Source organism: Sebastes fasciatus, chromosome 6 (assembly GCF_043250625.1).
Source record: "Sebastes fasciatus isolate fSebFas1 chromosome 6, fSebFas1.pri, whole genome shotgun sequence".
NCBI classification, from domain to species: domain Eukaryota; kingdom Metazoa; phylum Chordata; class Actinopteri; order Perciformes; family Sebastidae; genus Sebastes; species Sebastes fasciatus.
In genome coordinates this window covers 25,054,054-25,071,183 of record NC_133800.1, presented here as the reverse complement: position 1 = coordinate 25,071,183, position 17,130 = coordinate 25,054,054, and the positions used below count along the sequence as shown (strand labels likewise).

Genomic DNA, 17,130 nt, shown 5'->3' with positions numbered 1-17,130 from the left:
AATCCAGCACAATTTCCTAATGGCAAACGCCATGATCCGTGCTCACACCACCTACTGTACACTCTCACCTAATCAATACTGAATCATTCACCGCTCCATCCAACTTCATCGGCAATGGCTTTCTTTTAATTTTTGGGTCATCAGCCACAGTGACATTCTGTACTTTAAAACAGATGATATCTGCAGCTGTTTAAAGCTGAAGTATGCAAATAGGATGAAAAGTAAATTGTTTAAAATGGTCACTATGTCCTGTCAGTAGTGCATGAGACAGATAATCTGTGATAAAAAAACATGTTCCTCTGTGTTGTTCTCCTGTGCTCCTAACGGCATTTGCATTTTTTCACCGCGCCCAAACAAAAACAACCAATCATAGCAGAACAGTCTCTGGGCAGCTGTCAATTGATGCTCACAGAACTTGCGAACTCAGATCAAACTGTCAAATATAAGCAGCGCTGATCAAATGTGAATCAAGATTCTGTTACTGTAATGCCCAATTCTTGCCTCAAATGTTTTCAGAAACATATTTTAGTGTACTGTTTAGTTTGTGATCCGGCCACCATGTTGAAAACAGTTGAGCCAAAACCAAGCACCGCCCACCAGCCGGAGCAAGCTTTCTCATTTTACAGTTAACACTAAAATAGAGTGCTCCAGTGATGACGTATTTTTGTAAGCCAACCCGGAAGTTAGCATCGCCCTGGTTCCCTCAACAAAAAGCCAATGGGATCTTTCCACTTGGTTTTGGATTACTACAGAAAATAAGCTCTGCGCCAAACAAACGTTTATGATAATTACACGTTTTGTACTGTAAGATAATCTCCACAAATGAACACCACTTTTATGATATTTGAAGTGTGAATGCAATCGCCAGAAGTAAAAAGCTAACGTCAGGCTATAAACGAACTACACCACGGTCGCATGAGCGCGAGTATACACAACGAGGCTGTAAAGGCGAACGAGACGGCGTGATGACGTTTAGTAGTCTCATTTACTTGTTAGCAACTGCCTTTTTTAAGACATATAAATGCTTCAAAATTCATGTCATAGAACAAAACGTTAAATCTCATAAACCTGTGCTAAAAACCCATTCAAAGAAACAATTGACTTCAAGATGAGGGAACTGGAAGTGATAAAAATGCTAACTAACTTTCCAGTTTTAGGACTCATTCCTGTAGCACTCTATTTGTTTATGAAAAAATTTGAGGCCAGAAATAGTCATTACAGTAACAGAATCTTGATTCACATTTGATCAGCGCTGCCTAGTTTGACAGTTTGGAGGTCGCGAGTTTCACGAGCTGTGATTGACAGCTGCTGTAGAGACAGCTCGGCTCTGATTGGTTGTTTTCCTAGGGTGCTGTGAAATCTTGCAAATGCCATTATGAGCACAGAAGGACACAGAGGAACATGATTTTTTTTCAGATTACTTGTCTCATGCACTACTGTCAAGATATAGTGACCGTTTTATAAAAATTACTTTTTTTTTTATCATATTTGCTCAAAGTTACCGACTGCAGTTTTAACTCCAAATCAAACTTCTCCATTTTGGTAAATGATTCATAGCTGATAAGAAGTTGTGACACTGGTAGGCTGGTTCGTATAAGTTCACACTATTTGAGATTCATGTGATAAGCTCCAGTAAAGGCAGTATTTATTGACTGAATAGTGCAGCAGTAGCACTGCAGTTTGCAGCTCTGTCACCATCTTGACACTGAGGTTCAAATCAACAACACGTCTCATTGTGTGCCGCATGTCTGTCACAGTGTGTTTTTCATGGGTGTGTGAGGAAGGGTGTGTTGGGGAAGGGTTGGAGGAAATGCAGAAGCAATTTGTTGGCCCAATCAAAATTAAAGAAGTCACAATGATGTTCAACTACCCGTAAGAACTAGTCATTATTCCGGGAAAACAATCACTACATCGAAACTACATTACAGCATGCAGAAATCATATACTGCCACACAGGAAGTCACGACGTGCTATAAAATGGAATGACAGATTTGTTTACGAGCAGAAAAAGCAGCGCAGCAACATAGTTGTTGAACAGCTCAACCCTGGCAGATCATTAATCTCTGTCAAACTCTACATAAGTCTGATTAGAAAACTAGCAGTGTGACTGACAATTTATGAATTATTTTTTTAAATTATTATTATTATTATGCTAAACAAATTAACACATTTAAAACCTATGATCTCCCAAAAATAAAACCTCCTTGAAGGAAGATATAAATGTTCCTATCTCTGGGAGTGGCCAACAGGTGCACTATGGACAGAGAGGGTGTGTCCATACTTACTGCTGCTGAGTTTCACCTGAGAGCAAAATAAGCCAGCTCTACCAGTACTGAAGCACTGCCAGACCTCCACGGACACACTTTTACTTTGGATTATCCCTCCACTTTAAGGTATGTCACAGCTATTTTATTTCTCTCTCTATTTGACTCTCTTGGTAGTGTGTACATAAGAATACAACTGTTGATCTGACCTCTGCTTGTTTCACATTGATATTCACATTCCTTCTAGACATCTAAATTGAGAGCAGTAATTCTTCCACTAAGGTGCATGTTACTGTAGATTTAAGATAAACAACTGTGCTAGAGAGATCTTTCCACCTCCATGGAATTAAATTAGAGACAAAAACACACACAAAGTACTCAAAGGCAGCAGAAATACATAATTATGTCTTCACCTCATGTTGCACTTGTTTTCAGGGTTAGAATGGAGCCTGTGTTCACCAGCGTGAGGCTAAAGGTGGCCGTGCTGTTTCTGCTAACAATTGGGCTGGAGAGAGGTGAGTCTAATTTTAACTCTCATGAATGTGTTTGACATGTCTTTACAAAAAGGCTTAATATCCTCATCATTATGAAGCAGAGAATAGATGATCACTGACAGAACTGGAGTGTTTTTCTTCTTCTGTCTGGTCTGTGACTCACACAACACACTGGCCAGCCAGTCTGGCTCATGCTCTCAGCTGATGATCCGACAGTAATACCACTGAGTGAATTGCATTGCAGACAATCAATGAAGCGTGTACATATAATGTGGGTGGCTGACAGGTACCCGGCACAACATTCAGAGCTCTATTCATACGTGCTGCTGTTGCTAAGGGTCAAACTGGTGTGCAAACTAAGACACCGAGAGTAATTACTCCTCTACACCTCTTTCGTCATCGTCCCTGAGATGATGTTGTTCCTTAAACTGGAAAAAAAATCATTTTTCTATACCTGACAGCCCATCTTATCTTATTTTGACCGACTGACAGTGCTTCCGTATGATTAAGACCACTTTTTTGTAGTATATGTTTTAATTTTATTTGGACGTAGTCTATTTGACTACCACTAATGGACTTATGGCATTATGAGATGTATTTCTCTCCATCAGCTAAATTGTATGATGTCATAAAGTTTGATTTATGTAAACAGTTAAATTGTCCATTTGTACATGGTACATTTTATCAGCCTATTTTCATCTGTGGTTTGAGAATTATCCTATAATTATTATTATTACTGTCAATCTGTACTTTTTTTTATTATTTAGTTTATTTTTTATCTTATTTTCTTTTTTTAATTTAATTTTGTTTTTATCCTTTTTGCATCAGCAATGGGTGAGGGTTGGGTGGGAGGTGGCTTTGGAGGAAAAATACCAAAATAAGGAGGGACAATCATTTACAATGGTGCTCTATTTGTATGTTCCTGTACACCTGATGTTATTGCGCAAAAAAAAAAAATGAAGAAGAGAGAAATTACTCTTTGGCTTCAATCCAGGCTGTTAATTTTCATACAACATAAAAACAGAAGTGAAATGAACTCAAATGAATGCAGCATAGTGGAAGTACACATCATAGAACACATGCAAAACTCTTAGCACGTCCGGGCCCCAAAAGGAGGTGCATAGGATTTGAATATTTGCAGCTCTTTGGCGCTCAGTGGCTTAGTTAGCTTTAGCTGCCTCTCCATATGGAAAACACATCTTCCGTGGATCACAGCATTTAGCCCAGGGGGGCTGTCTCAGTCTAAACATTTGTCTGACTAATTTGAGCTTTTTTCCAGACTCCGTTCACAACGTCTGCCATTTACATGCTTTCACAAATCCCTCTGACGTAGTTTGTTTTGTTGCAGTGACATTGACGTGCTTTCAGGGAGCTATAGTGGATGTTAATGGTGTCAAAAAGAGAGGCTGATTTGATTCATCAACGTGGTCCATTAAGACGTTTAGTGAAGGTTAATCACCGAGATGGGAAGAAAAGAAGTTTGCTCCAGATGTCTCGAGAAGTTGATCGACAACATTACCAGGATAAATAAACGGCTCGGTTCTGTTGGAACACGGCGCCACGTAATAACAATCAGCGTTGAGTTCTTTCTATAAACGTCAAGCTATCGGCAGTAATTAAAATCCATGACGGCCATAAACAGTGAGTCAGCAGGGTGTGTGTCAACCCAGAAACAGCTTTTCACCGCCACTTGTCAAGTGCATTTTTCCAAGCGTGCTCGTTTATTCAGCTTTCATCATCATTTGCTCACATATTTCTGACAACTAATGAGCCTCGAGAGTTTTAAATTAATACGTTTTCACACAAATACCACTTTTACTTCTATTCCGGCTCCGAATCCTCCTCGGTTTGACTTAAGAGGCCAATTAGTCTCAGATCATCACCTACTCCTCTCTGCGACTGTTTACGAGCCCAGAGCTTAAAAAAAAGCCATTAAGATGGAAAAATATATATGCAATTTAGAGAGAAATAATGTTTTTCTGCCTTTTTTAATGTTTGTCTTTTGGACTGGGTGGATGATTATAAAAATTGGTGGGAGGCAGAAGTGTATATTATAAATTAGTGGGGCTGTCTATCGATTAAAATAGTTCATCTCAAATTAATTACACTTTTTTTTTCTGTTCAAAATGTACCTTTTTAAAGGGAGATTTGTCAAGTATTTAATACTCTTATCAACATGGGAGTGGGCAAATATGCTTGCTTTATGTAGATGTATGTATATATTTATTAGTGGAAATGAATTAACACAAAACAATGACAAATATTGTCCAGAAACCCTCACAGGTACTGCATTTAGCATAAAAAATATGCTCAAATCATAACATGGCAAACCTGTAAATTGGAGACTCGTGGGTACCCATAGAACCCATTTTCATTCACTCATCTTGAGGTCAGAGGTCAAGGGGCCCCTTTGAAAATGGCCACGCCAGTTTTTCTCGCCAAAATTTAGCGTAAGTTTGGAGCGTTATTTAGCGGTAAGCTCGTATGACACGGTTGATACCAATGGATTCCTTCAGTTTTCTACTTTCATATGATTCCAGTATCTTCACTCTAGCTTTAAAACTGAGCTACAACCTAAAAATTGCAAGTTGCGTTAAAGAAATTAGTGCCGTTAAAACAAATTTGCTTTAACGTGTTTCTTACCGCGTTAACTTTGACAGCCCTATAAATCAGACAAATGGCTAGAATTTTTCTGACCCATCAGACATGACGGAGGCGATGCAGGTGACGTCCTCGGGGCCACAGACCATCCAAAAGGGCCAGGGGGAGACGGTGACCTTGGGATGCACCTACTCCCCCGGCCCCCAGGACACGGGGGAGCTGGACATCGAGTGGTCCAACGTCATGCCGGACATGACGCAGAAAGACCATCTGGTAGGTGTGCGTTTGAGGACAGAGAGGGATGTTGGACAAATTACTACATTCATTAAACATGCATGAGCGGGGCTTATCTTTTTTTTCCCCTTTGGGCTTTGTTAGCAGGAAAACCTGCTTTTGAAGAAATGTCATCACTCAAACCCAATCTTTGCCTCTCAGATCTTATCGTATTCAGCGGGCCTGATGCACCACTACGGTGACCCCAGCTTCTCCAAGAGGCTCAAGTTCATAGCAGACCCCAAGCTGGGGGACGCTTCCATCTCTCTCTCTGATCTGAGGCACACAGACACAGCCACCTACCAGTGCAAAGTCAAGAGGGCGCCGGGTGTCGACATGAGAAAAGTCACTCTGGTGGTGTTGGGTGAGGAGAAAGTTATTTTTCTGGTTCTACCTGTTCATTTTGTCAGCCCTTTCGTTCCTCTTTTTTAAATGTTACTCCCTCACACGGAATGTTTCTCTTTTTGTCTCAGTCAGTGATCACACCCGTTCTCTGCAGACACACCTCAGATTGTTGTCCAGTTTCACGCCTCTAACCCTCCCACGATGAGCTCATTGTTTTTATTTATTTTTCTATCACTATAGTTCCCCCATCGGTGCCAAAGTGTTGGGTTGAAGGCGCAGAGGAGAAAGGTGGCCCGGTCTCCCTTCGTTGCAAATCCTCTCAGGGATCCACTCCTCTCGGCTACACATGGAGGAGAGAGAGTGGAGGCGCAATACCACCAACTGCAATCCAAAGTGAGGAACTTGACAGACAAAAAGGCCATTCTGTTAAACTTTTTTGATGCCGTACTTGTATGATATGCTTGTACTGAATGCTCTCTTCCTTCATTAAGACCTAGAGACTGGGGAGCTTTTGATAAAGAACCACACAGACAGCAACATTGGAAGTTACGTGTGTGAGGCAAAAAACGCCGTGGGCGCAAAACAGTGTAAATACGCACTGCATGCATACAACCGTAAGTCAATCGTCTAATTTTACTCTTAAGTAGGCCTACTTAACACTCATAACATCCTGAAGGAAGTTATCTGCTGCGTGCTTTTGAGTATTTGCTCTGGTCTGGAATGTCGTAAAATGACACGCAAGCCTCTTGTTAAAGCTGGAATAACAAAGAAGGAGAGCTGCACTTGTTTAATCTGAAAGCACCCTGTTCTCTCTTCCAGCTACCAATAAGACGGGTGTCATAGTTGGGGCTGTGATAGGTGCTATCCTGCTGCTGCTCCTCCTCCTGTTTCTCATCTGGCTCCTGATCTGCTGCTGCCACAAGCGTCGCTATCAGAAGGAGGTCGCCAATGAAATAAGGTACTGTGTCTCCCCATATAAATGTGTATATATAGTACATACATGTCCCTATATAAATGTGAATACATAATACATACATGTTTCCATATAAATGTGAATATATAATACATACATGTTTCTGAGTAAATGTAGATATATAGTACATACATGTCCCCGTATAAATGTGAATATACAGTATATGTAGTACATACATGTTCCCATATAAATGTGTATATATATAGTACATACATGTTCTCATGTAAATGTGAATATATATATATATATATATATATATATATATACAAACATCCAATATTTACCATATTTTGTCACATATTATGAAGTGTATTATTAATTTTAAAATAGCATACATTAAAATATATATAATATAATATATATATATATATTCCTTATGTATTTTTCAATATATTGTAATATATTAACAAAATATATTATTGTATATATCGTATACTTTTAGATATGATATAATGATAAATTATGTAATTTAATATATGACAGTTGATATATAGGGAAATGTATTTTCTTTGCCTAAGGGTGAGCTGGAAACAATTTCAAACATGCATGAAATAGTCTAAAATGTGAGGATCATCTGATTGGAACCCTGTATGACTTGTCTCCTCAGGGAGGATGCCCAGGCTCCAGAGAGCAGACCCTCCAGCAGGAACTCTAGTTTCCGCTCAGTGTTGGCGTACCGCACCCACCCCGGGGTGCAATACAGCTCCGTGAGGAAGAACCTGCCCAGTGTCAGTGAATCAGCCCCCAGTCCCATCTACACCGGCGAGAGTAACGGCATATTAAAGCCGAATGCTGCAGGGGAGGGCCGTCCTCCTCTCAATTATGACCATCGATATGGATACCCTGTGTAGCTACAATCCAAATGACTTTTTTATTTTTTGTAGAAAACTGCGCCTTCTGATGAAAGGACTTTTTACTTTGAATATAAAAATATAAAATTGTAAAGAACTCTATGTAAAGTGTGTATATGACAATTGGTGCAATACAATATATTTAACTGGAGAATAATGGGAGTGGTTATACGACTACAGGGAGACTCATAAAATCTTATCTCAGCCCTTGTACAAATATTAATGTACAACTGGTTGACTTTCATAATGCACTGTAGCACATTACTGCTACTGAATAGGTTCTCATTGTTACACTGATTTAGCTAAAACTGTGTGTAAAATGTATATATCGAAAGACTTGTATTTTTAATGGTGCCTTTTTTTCTATGACGGACATGAAGCCTCATGATTGTATTACTTTTTTAATATATGTGTACAATAAAATATTTTTACTATACGTTAGTACCATCTAAATCTGAGCATCTAGATGTTTGTGTCAGGGTTCCATCTTTTTTTTGCTTGATGATTTGTGAGCTGACACAACATAATAGAATAACATTTGAAACATATCTCCGACTTCCAGGATGAGTATGAGAATGAGTATTATTTTTGGCATCATAATGACAATAGGCATTTTGATATGAAATGATGTTGGATTACATAAAAAGAAATTATCTATATGGTCAGAGGTTCAATAATTAGAGCGGGTTATTATGTTTGGGAGTTCATTGAAAATGAAGATGGTGCAAAACTAGTTGTTAGAATAGGCCTTTTTCACAGAGGACATTTTGACTTTGAAAAGCACAGGTGTAAATGATGAAATTAATGATGGCTTAATTCCATTTATCTGCTATTATTTCATGATCCTAGTATTGTGCTAACTGGCCCACTGTCACTCTCACTGGCACACTTAAATAGAGCAGAGCCATTGTTACTGTTATCAGTAACAACCTGTGCTTTTCCTGCTATGACAAGTCAAAATGCCTGCTGTGAAAAAGGCCTGTGCTGAACATGATGCATTAACATGGTCAGAAAAAACAATTTCAACTAATATAACAAAAATGTTTCTAAAATCTTTACCAACTTTACCTTTAAAAGTGTCTTTTGCTAGTCCGTGGACAGGAGAACCTCACCAATGATGCACCATCACCCGTAGACTGTTTAAAGAGGACCTATTATGCTTATATTCAGGTGCATAGCCTACTAGTATTTGGGGTTTCTACTAGAACATGTTTGCATGCTTTAATGTTTAAAAAAACACTTTATTTTTGTCATAGTGGCTGCGCTGCAGCACCTCTTTTTACCCTCTGTCTGAAATGCTCTGTTTGAGACCCCTCCCAGGTCAGCTACACACTGTTGTGATTGGTCAACTCAAACAAGCTCTTCGGACTCTGCTCAAGCTCCGCTCTAACTAGCTTTGTTTGCGAGCGTGCCAGACTAGCCGCTAGGCAGGTATTAAGCACATGTGTTACTTGGTGACATCATCACGTGACAGAAGAAAAGGCGGAACTACAAGCAAGGCGTTTCAGTCTGTGGGAGAGATTAACTCCCTTTGGGTTGGACTTCGGGCTTTGTAACTTTGCAGACTTTTTACATGCACAAAAACTATATGACACATTAAAGGAAAGGGAAAAGCACAAAAGCATAATAGGTCCTCTTTAACAGTGATGAAAGTGTGGAAACATTGCAGAGCACAATGTAGATCAAAATGACACCAGTAACCATGCATGAACACACAAAATGAGATTATGAATGAATCTATTGCCTCAGTGCATGCTGGGACGGTTCTCAACACACCCACCTTGTGTAATCACATGATCAGCACTCAGCCAATCACATGAATGCTGCTCATGGTTTCAGCACTCCACTAATGTTGCCTTTTCTTTTTCAAAATAAGAGCGCACTGTTGCCCAGCATAACTTCATCCAGGATTTGCAACTCAATCCTCAAACAGCTTCCCAAGAACTAAATTAGCTGGATGAGAATAAACAGGATTAGTTTAGCCTGATATCTATATAGCTTGTTAGCCTGAATTAGTTAAGCTACTTTTCAAGAACAGAGCCAAGGGCTGTAATGTATAAATATAAATTCATGAATCAGAGACTGTGAAGTCAATTTTGCCCCTCATCCTCTTATGTGCATTTGCCTCCTGGAACGTTTTTCACTTGCAGAACGAAGAACTGCAGCCAGTAAACTAGTTGTTGGTCTAGCAGCTAGTAGTCAACGTGCAACCTGCAGCTGCTGCTCTCAGAATCCAGAGTCAGCACTGTGCCTGCGGCCCCACCTCTCGCCAGCATTTGTCTGATCCCATCTTCAAAAGGTGGATGTGAAATTAATGCAAGTGTTGCTGGGCCCTTGGTAATAAATTCTGCCAAGGGCCCCCTTAAGAGCCGTGCCCCCCTGCATTGATCTGTAAAGGCTGGGCATTTGATGAGAAACAGTGTTGCTGTTTCAAATGATCAGAAATAAAAATAATCAAAATTAGACTTTCAATTTTAGACACGTTTCTCTCTCTTTTACATAAGCTTTTCTTAAAAAGTTAACTACCGCGCACACAGACACACACATATGTTGTGTTTCCATCACTTTAGAGGACATCACATTGACTAGAATTCATAGAGAACTGGAGACTTACCCTAACCATAACCATAACGGCTATTTGCCTAATCCTAACCCTTTCCCTAACCTTAACCTAAACCTGACCCTAAAATGTAATAATTTACGCTATGGGGACGTGCATTTTGTCCCCAAAAGGAAGGCGAGTCCCCACAATGCGACTGCCTAAATAGATATATGGCCCCACAAGCGAGTAATACACACACACAAACACACACACACACACACACACACTGACAAAACGTGTTTACTATCTACTACTATGTGTCTCTGCAGTGTCTGACTTGGTCACTTGTTTGCTTCACGTGAAGACAAATTGAACTCTGTCAGCTTCTGTTTGCTCATGTTTGCGTCTGTATCCGTCTGTTTGCTCAATTCAAATTCGGATGGAAATGCATATCCATGAGCAGGACCGGTTCTCCGTGTACAAAAGCCTTGTTTTAATGTGCGTACACGAGTCTCTCCTTTGATCCATGATCCATGAACCGGGGAAATAGATAGAATAAGTAATTACAAATACTTGTCTGGCAACTTCACTTAGAAACCACATAATCTCTTGTCTGTTAGTTTCTTAGAGGGCAGAACATCTAACAGCGCTGGCATAGTAATTATATTGGGGTTTTTTGAAGGCCGAATGTTATTTCACACAAGCTTTTTTCTATGCTTTTGTGCAAAAGGGCAGGATCAGTCTTTCAAATGCTGCTTCGGATTGTTTGGTATCAAATTAGCTATTCATTAAAATAATAGATTAAGGTGTTATTTATGAAGAAAAACGTGGATGATTATAAGCTATATTGATTGTCAATGTAATTAATATCCTCTTTGCCATGACTGGATAGTTATGCATGTAAAATGAACAAAGGTAACACTTTATAATAACCATCATTTATAAATGGTAAATTGATAGTTAATTAAACTTAGTTAATAGTTATTTTACTGTTAACAAACAGGGAAATGATAATCAATAATGGTTAGTAATTATTAGTAATGCTATAATTTTTGTTTTCTATCATTAGTTTGTGTAAATATGAAATAATTAGTTTATAAATTCTATATTGTATCATAGCTGATAAGAGACGATAACAATTACATTCTGACTACATTAGTAAAGTATTTTCTAACAGTTTATTGTTGCACACATTATAACATTTGATATACTATATTAAGTATTAGTTAATGATCACAAAATGATTTATAAATCTTTAAGAAATCGTTTGTAAAACATCTATAAACATTACATAGACAGATGGACCAGAAAACAATTATTGACCATTGACAAAATATTAACTATCTATCTATATATTGTTTATAGATGCTTTATAAACCAATTATTAACCATGAACAAAGTGTCACAAATATCTATGTATGTAATGTTTATAGATGTTTTACCAATAACTTATTAAAGGTTTACAAATGATGTCTTAATAATTCATCATCATGGCTGAGTGGTTAAGGCAGTAGACTTAATATCCAATGGATATAGTCCTTGCGGGTTTGAATCCCACTCTTGGTAGGAATAGTTTGTTTTGGGAGGCTGTAGCTCAGTGGGTAGAGCAGTTTATCCTTTAAGTGAAAGGTTGGCGGTTCAATCTCCAGCTTCTGGCTGCATGCTGTGGTGTCACAACCCCTGCCAAGTCTTAGTTTATTCCTTCAACCTTCTGTTTTCATGCCTTATCATTAACCTCTCATGTCATTTTGAGAGTCTGCCACTCCCTCCTGCTTGCAATCACCTCATTCCCTTCACGTGGGTTTCCTTGGCCATCTCCTCAGCTGCAGCTTGTTCCCTAATCAGTTCCTCAGCCCATCTATACCAGTCCTAGTTCACCAGTCACTTTCCAGATTGTCTAGTGTTTTGCCACCCATATGCAGTACATATGCACTACTGCGTTCCTCAGTTGTATGTAGTATGAAACAGTTAAAGTGATGTATTTTGCAAAATGCTTGGCAAGGCTTTAGTCTTTAAACCAGCTCTTAAAGCACTAGACAAAAAAAACAAACTCGAACCACTATTGCAATATTATCGACAAATACAACTTAGATTTTTTTTGTTTATATTATGTTTGTTTACTTTATAAGATACTGCAGGTTTAAACAATTTATTCTAAAAGCTCATGTTAAAGTAAGACAAACAGGATCATCAAACATTGATCCACAACATTGACTTCAAACTGCTTTTTCAGTTGCAGCAACTAAACAGTTGAATGATAGCCTCACAAATATTAGAGTAATGTTAAAAAAGGGTCATGTTGCCTCAGCAGGCATCTCTCTGCGACTGGTGAACTATATAGACTGAGGAACTGATTAGGAAACAAGCTGCAGGTGAGGAGATGGCCAGGGAAACCCAGGTGAAGGGAATGAGGTGATTGCAAGCGGGAGGGAGCGGCAGGCTCTGAAAGAGGTTAATGATGAGCCATGAAGACAGAACAGATAAAGAGTTTAATCAATACACTGTTAAAATAACATATATTATAGCATTACTAATAATTAGTAAACATTAATTATCATTTTGTTGTTTGTTAACAGTAAAACAACTATTATCAATCAATTTAATTCATCAATTTACCATTTATAAATGATGGTTATTATAATCTCAATGAAATATAAACTAAAATATGATTTAAATCAACGTCTTGTTAAAAGTCTGTCTGCAAAGTTAGTGTCCTCCACGGCACAAGGTACGACGATAAGGTGGTGCATGAGAAAGGCTTCTGAAGGTGATTCAAAGGTGATTTGCTTTTCTTATCAGGTAAATAGGTGTGTGTTTGTGTGTGTGTGTGTGTGTGTGTGTGTGTGTGTGTGTGTGTGTGTGTGTGTGTGTGTGTGTGTGTGTGTGTGTGTGGTTTGGTGTTTGTAAAATATGCGGCCGAGCTGCAGGAATAACCATTTGCATGCGGAGTCCGGTTTGGCTGAGCTGTCACGCCGCACTGATTGACATACAGTAAAGTCACCGGATATATTCATAATGGACTCATATCCTGCCCATCTTGTGTCAATGCAAATACACCGTCACCACCCCTACCTGTGGTCACAACTGATGCAAATCATTCCCACTGCTTCTATATAAATCCCCTGTCGAGGCACACGTAAATCCAAGGATTTCACCTTGCTGTGTGCTTCTTGCAGACAACTTCAGGCAAGGGATAAACAAAACAAAACAAAACAAAGGATCCTCACCTGCAGCCAAAGCTATTGAGTCTGACAACATATTGTGACAGAGAGTGTAAGTAGAAACCTTGAGTGGGATTCAGAGTGATGAAAAGCCTCATCCGCCCCCATGGGAGCTTCGTTTGAGGTAAAAAAATGGATGTTTCTTACCCTAATTGCTCTAACCTTCTTACCTCAGCTACTTCGTCTTGCATATGGCCGCCTACATTTTAGATTTCACATGTATTCTTAACCGTAATAGAAGATTTTAATTGAGCCTATTTGGATGTGTTTTATGTAGCTAAATGTGTGAATCTGTTCCCCAGGCCCCACCGAAAAAACAGAAATGAAGAATCCTCTGGTTTGGAGCGTGTGTGCATAATTGTTTTTTCATCTCTTTGAACAAAGCAAAAACAAAACACTTCAGAGCAACACAGACTGCTGAGTGCCACACAGAAGTTATTCTCATAAAGGTTTCCTCTGCAGATGTGTGTTTGGGAGGAAGAGTATCATCATGGATAAAATGAGCCTCTGGGTATTGACAGGCCTGTTGGCCGTCACTACCGTCTTCTTTAACGTCTACATCTTCTTGATGAGTCTGTGGAACTACAGGCAGAAAAAGAAGTGGAGTCCCAGCGAAACCATCATCGTGGCTCTGTCGGTGGCCGACGTGGCCCACCAGCTCGTCTGCTACTTCTGGATGACCATGGACGAGGTGGACAGCAAGTGCCGCATCTCCGAGCTGCCCTACGCCGTCATGCTGCTGTCCATCTACAGCCTCAAGTTCACCATCATGTGGGAAACCAGCTTTCTCACTTTCTACTACAGCACCAAGCTGGTGAACACGCCCAACCGCTGCTACACGCACATCCAAGCCGCCATCCTCAAGCACGTGACCTTGGCCGTTTGTCTCATTCCTCTGTGCGGCGTGGGCACCTGCATGCCGATGCTGGCTGTGTTTAACTCTGACAACTTCACCGTGCCGAACAAAGATTGTGGGGTTTTGATGCCCCAAAACCCCTCCGGCAAGATCTACGAGGCCATGTACCTGCTCCTCGCCGACGTGCTGCCGGGGGTGCTCATGGTGAAATGCTGCATCTCAATCTCCCTCCACCTGGCTACCCATCTCCGCCACATGAAAGCCATCACCAACGGAGCCCACGGGCCAAAGCTGGGCAGCCAGATGAGGGTGATCCGGATGGCTCTGTCCCTAGTGGCCGTCTTCATCCTCTTCCTCGTGATCGACCTGTACGTCAACTACGAGATATCGGTGAACCACCAGAACATCATCGGGCTCACGTTCTTCTTCACCTCCATCTTCACGACCGTCACCGCCGTGGTGCTCATCTACGGGAAGAAGACTTTCTGGAAAGCTCTGGTGCACGACTTTAACGTCTGCCTGGATGAATATCCGTGTTTGTCTTGTCTGAAGGTGCCCGAACAAAATGCCAAACCCAGCAGCGCTCCTGCGAAAGTTAAAACCTGAGAAGCCAATTTACTTCTCACTGGAGGTCTTTGTGCTGAAATCAATTGGTCATTGTCTGAACTTATTAAAAACTTTGAAGTTACTTATTCTTTTATCTTTCGCGCTAGCAATTTCAGTAATGACTACTGTCCTGCTTTATCGCCATTAATTGCAATTTCTTACATCAATATGGTATTTTAGCTGCGTTAGCCGGTTAGAGTGGGGGAGAGCTGTTTGAGCCAGGCAGGTGAACAGCTTTCCATCCAAATCACATGCTCATCAGACTGTATCTATGAATATTAATATTTCAGTAGAACAAATAACGGTCGGGCCCGTAAAATAGATCCTCAAGCATGGTTGCCTGGACATGATGTAACTGCGTGCCCATCTGAAAATGTTAAAAAATACATGTGACTGTGGAGTACAGAGCATATTAATAAAACAAGAAAGCACACACAGCCTGCATTTTTTTTTTTCATCACAGAGGTTTTAAGAGTTTCAGGTTGCAGATGGTTTAAGCTGCACGCAGGGACAACAGGAGCCTGCTTATAACTGGAAGGTTGCCAGTCCAACGGTTTGGGGAGGGAACAAAAACTTGGGGGGAAAAGCACTTATGATCGCCACCTTCTCCTGTGTATCTGTTCATTGGTCCTCAACAGAAGTGTGGACGCCCGTACTCGGCAGCTCCCAGGTGTGATTGTGTGTAACTGCGTGCGTGGGTGTGAAGCAGGGCGTTCCTGAAAAGTGCACTCATGCCCAGCAAACCTAGCCTGTGTAAATAGGGTTTAAAAAAATGCAGCAGACCTCTTTGCAATGCTCCATTAGTTCACACCCCCTGGCATCAACGAGTGAGGTTCAAAGCAAGGATACAATAGTGCGGCTAATCCCACTCCACATACAGAGGATGGGGATCCCTCCTGCAGCTAAATGGACAAAGTAAGAAAGGGCATATCTTCCTTTGATGCGAGGGAGTTAAGTCGTACAACGGCCTGGGCTTCCATCCCATCCCCAGGTCTTACTCTCTCTGTTGGGTTTGGCATGATGACAGGAGCAAAAAACACTCAGTATGATAAAATACTGGCCAATACGGATGCAATAATGTAATTCAGTACAAAAGTACAGAAGCAATATAGGCCAATTATACTTAAAGTATCAAAAGTGTGTCTCCTCTGTGACTGACATATAATAACAGTATATGACATTATTAGATTGTTAATACTGTTGCGTTCATGTATAAGCATTATTTTACTGTCGTAGCTGGTTGAGTTGGAGCTACTTAACTTTAACTTCACTGTTAGATAGTTAAGTCCAGTGGTTCCCAACCTAGGGGGCGGCCCCCTCCAAAAGGTCACAAGATAAATCTGAGGGGTCGTGAGATCATTGATTCATTTTTTTCAGTGAAAAATACATCAGACCGGCATACTTTGCAAAAAGTCAAGGCCACGCCCCCTTTTGGCGGGATTGAAAACCGAAGATCTCATAGACTTCAATGCAATTTGACGTATTTTTGGATTGTAATTTAGACAAGTTTGTATGCATTCATCTCTTGTTATACAAATGTTACCACAAAAAAACAACTCAAGACATCCGAAGTGTGACAAGTAGCCCCAACTAGATGCTGTTTTATCATAAGGGGTAACAAGCCAAAAAGGTTTGGCACCACTGGTTTAATCTTTAACAATATGTTGTATTTTATCGTGTTTTTAAGTGTAAAATCTAAATCTGAAAAGTCACTATATATATCGCTATAGCTGATACATATAGTAAGTATATTTCCCTCTGAAATGTAGCAAAAGTATAAAGTTAATAGCATAAAATTGAAATACTTGAGAAAAGTACAAGTACTGTACCTTAAGATTGAACGTAATGTTCCACCACTATAAAATTATATTTAGGAGTTTGCAACCATCTGTGTATCTTTCTACATGGAAAAAACTATCCAACTGCTTTCCACTGAGCGTTGTCTCAAGGTAATGGAAACTGTGTGTGTGTGTATGACCTCACTCTGGAACAACTCAAAGTTAGACACACATGTGTCACTGGTGTATTGTCAGTTGAGAGGAAGCTGGAGAGAGAGTGTGCGATGTACATGAAAGGATAGAGACTGATGCGTTGGATGTCCTCA

The 17,130-nt window shown here is 40.1% G+C and overlaps 2 protein-coding genes across 2 annotated transcripts; both read left to right on the top strand.

The window, feature by feature from the left end:
• Nucleotides 1–2,273: 2,273 nt before the first annotated feature.
• Nucleotides 2,274–8,239, top strand: vsig8b (V-set and immunoglobulin domain containing 8b). Its single transcript, XM_074638721.1, has 8 exons — nt 2,274–2,393; nt 2,700–2,779; nt 5,463–5,632; nt 5,795–5,996; nt 6,218–6,370; nt 6,469–6,591; nt 6,797–6,935; nt 7,558–8,239. The coding sequence occupies exons 2-8, from the start codon at nt 2,707–2,709 to the stop codon at nt 7,799–7,801; spliced, it is 1,104 nt and encodes a 367-aa protein (XP_074494822.1). The 5' UTR covers nt 2,274–2,393; nt 2,700–2,706; the 3' UTR covers nt 7,802–8,239.
• Nucleotides 8,240–12,783: 4,544 nt separating this feature from the next.
• Nucleotides 12,784–15,154, top strand: tas2r202 (taste receptor, type 2, member 202). Its single transcript, XM_074639846.1, has 3 exons — nt 12,784–13,121; nt 13,520–13,688; nt 13,867–15,154. Exon 3 carries the CDS (start codon nt 14,055–14,057, stop codon nt 15,024–15,026), a length of 972 nt encoding a protein of 323 aa, XP_074495947.1. The 5' UTR covers nt 12,784–13,121; nt 13,520–13,688; nt 13,867–14,054; the 3' UTR covers nt 15,027–15,154.
• Nucleotides 15,155–17,130: the final 1,976 nt, after the last annotated feature.

Bases quoted from the DNA above. Each gene is read 5' to 3' on its own strand.
- vsig8b (XM_074638721.1), top strand. From the start codon at position 2,707: ATGGAGCCTGTGTTCACCAGCGTGAGGCTAAAGGTGGCCGTGCTGTTT. The intron at 5,997-6,217 runs GTGAGGAGAAAG...CTATCACTATAG, and splicing joins AGTCACTCTGGTGGTGTTGG to TTCCCCCATCGGTGCCAAAG. The intron at 6,371-6,468 runs GTGAGGAACTTG...TCCTTCATTAAG, and splicing joins ACCACCAACTGCAATCCAAA to ACCTAGAGACTGGGGAGCTT.
- tas2r202 (XM_074639846.1), top strand. From the start codon at position 14,055: ATGGATAAAATGAGCCTCTGGGTATTGACAGGCCTGTTGGCCGTCACT.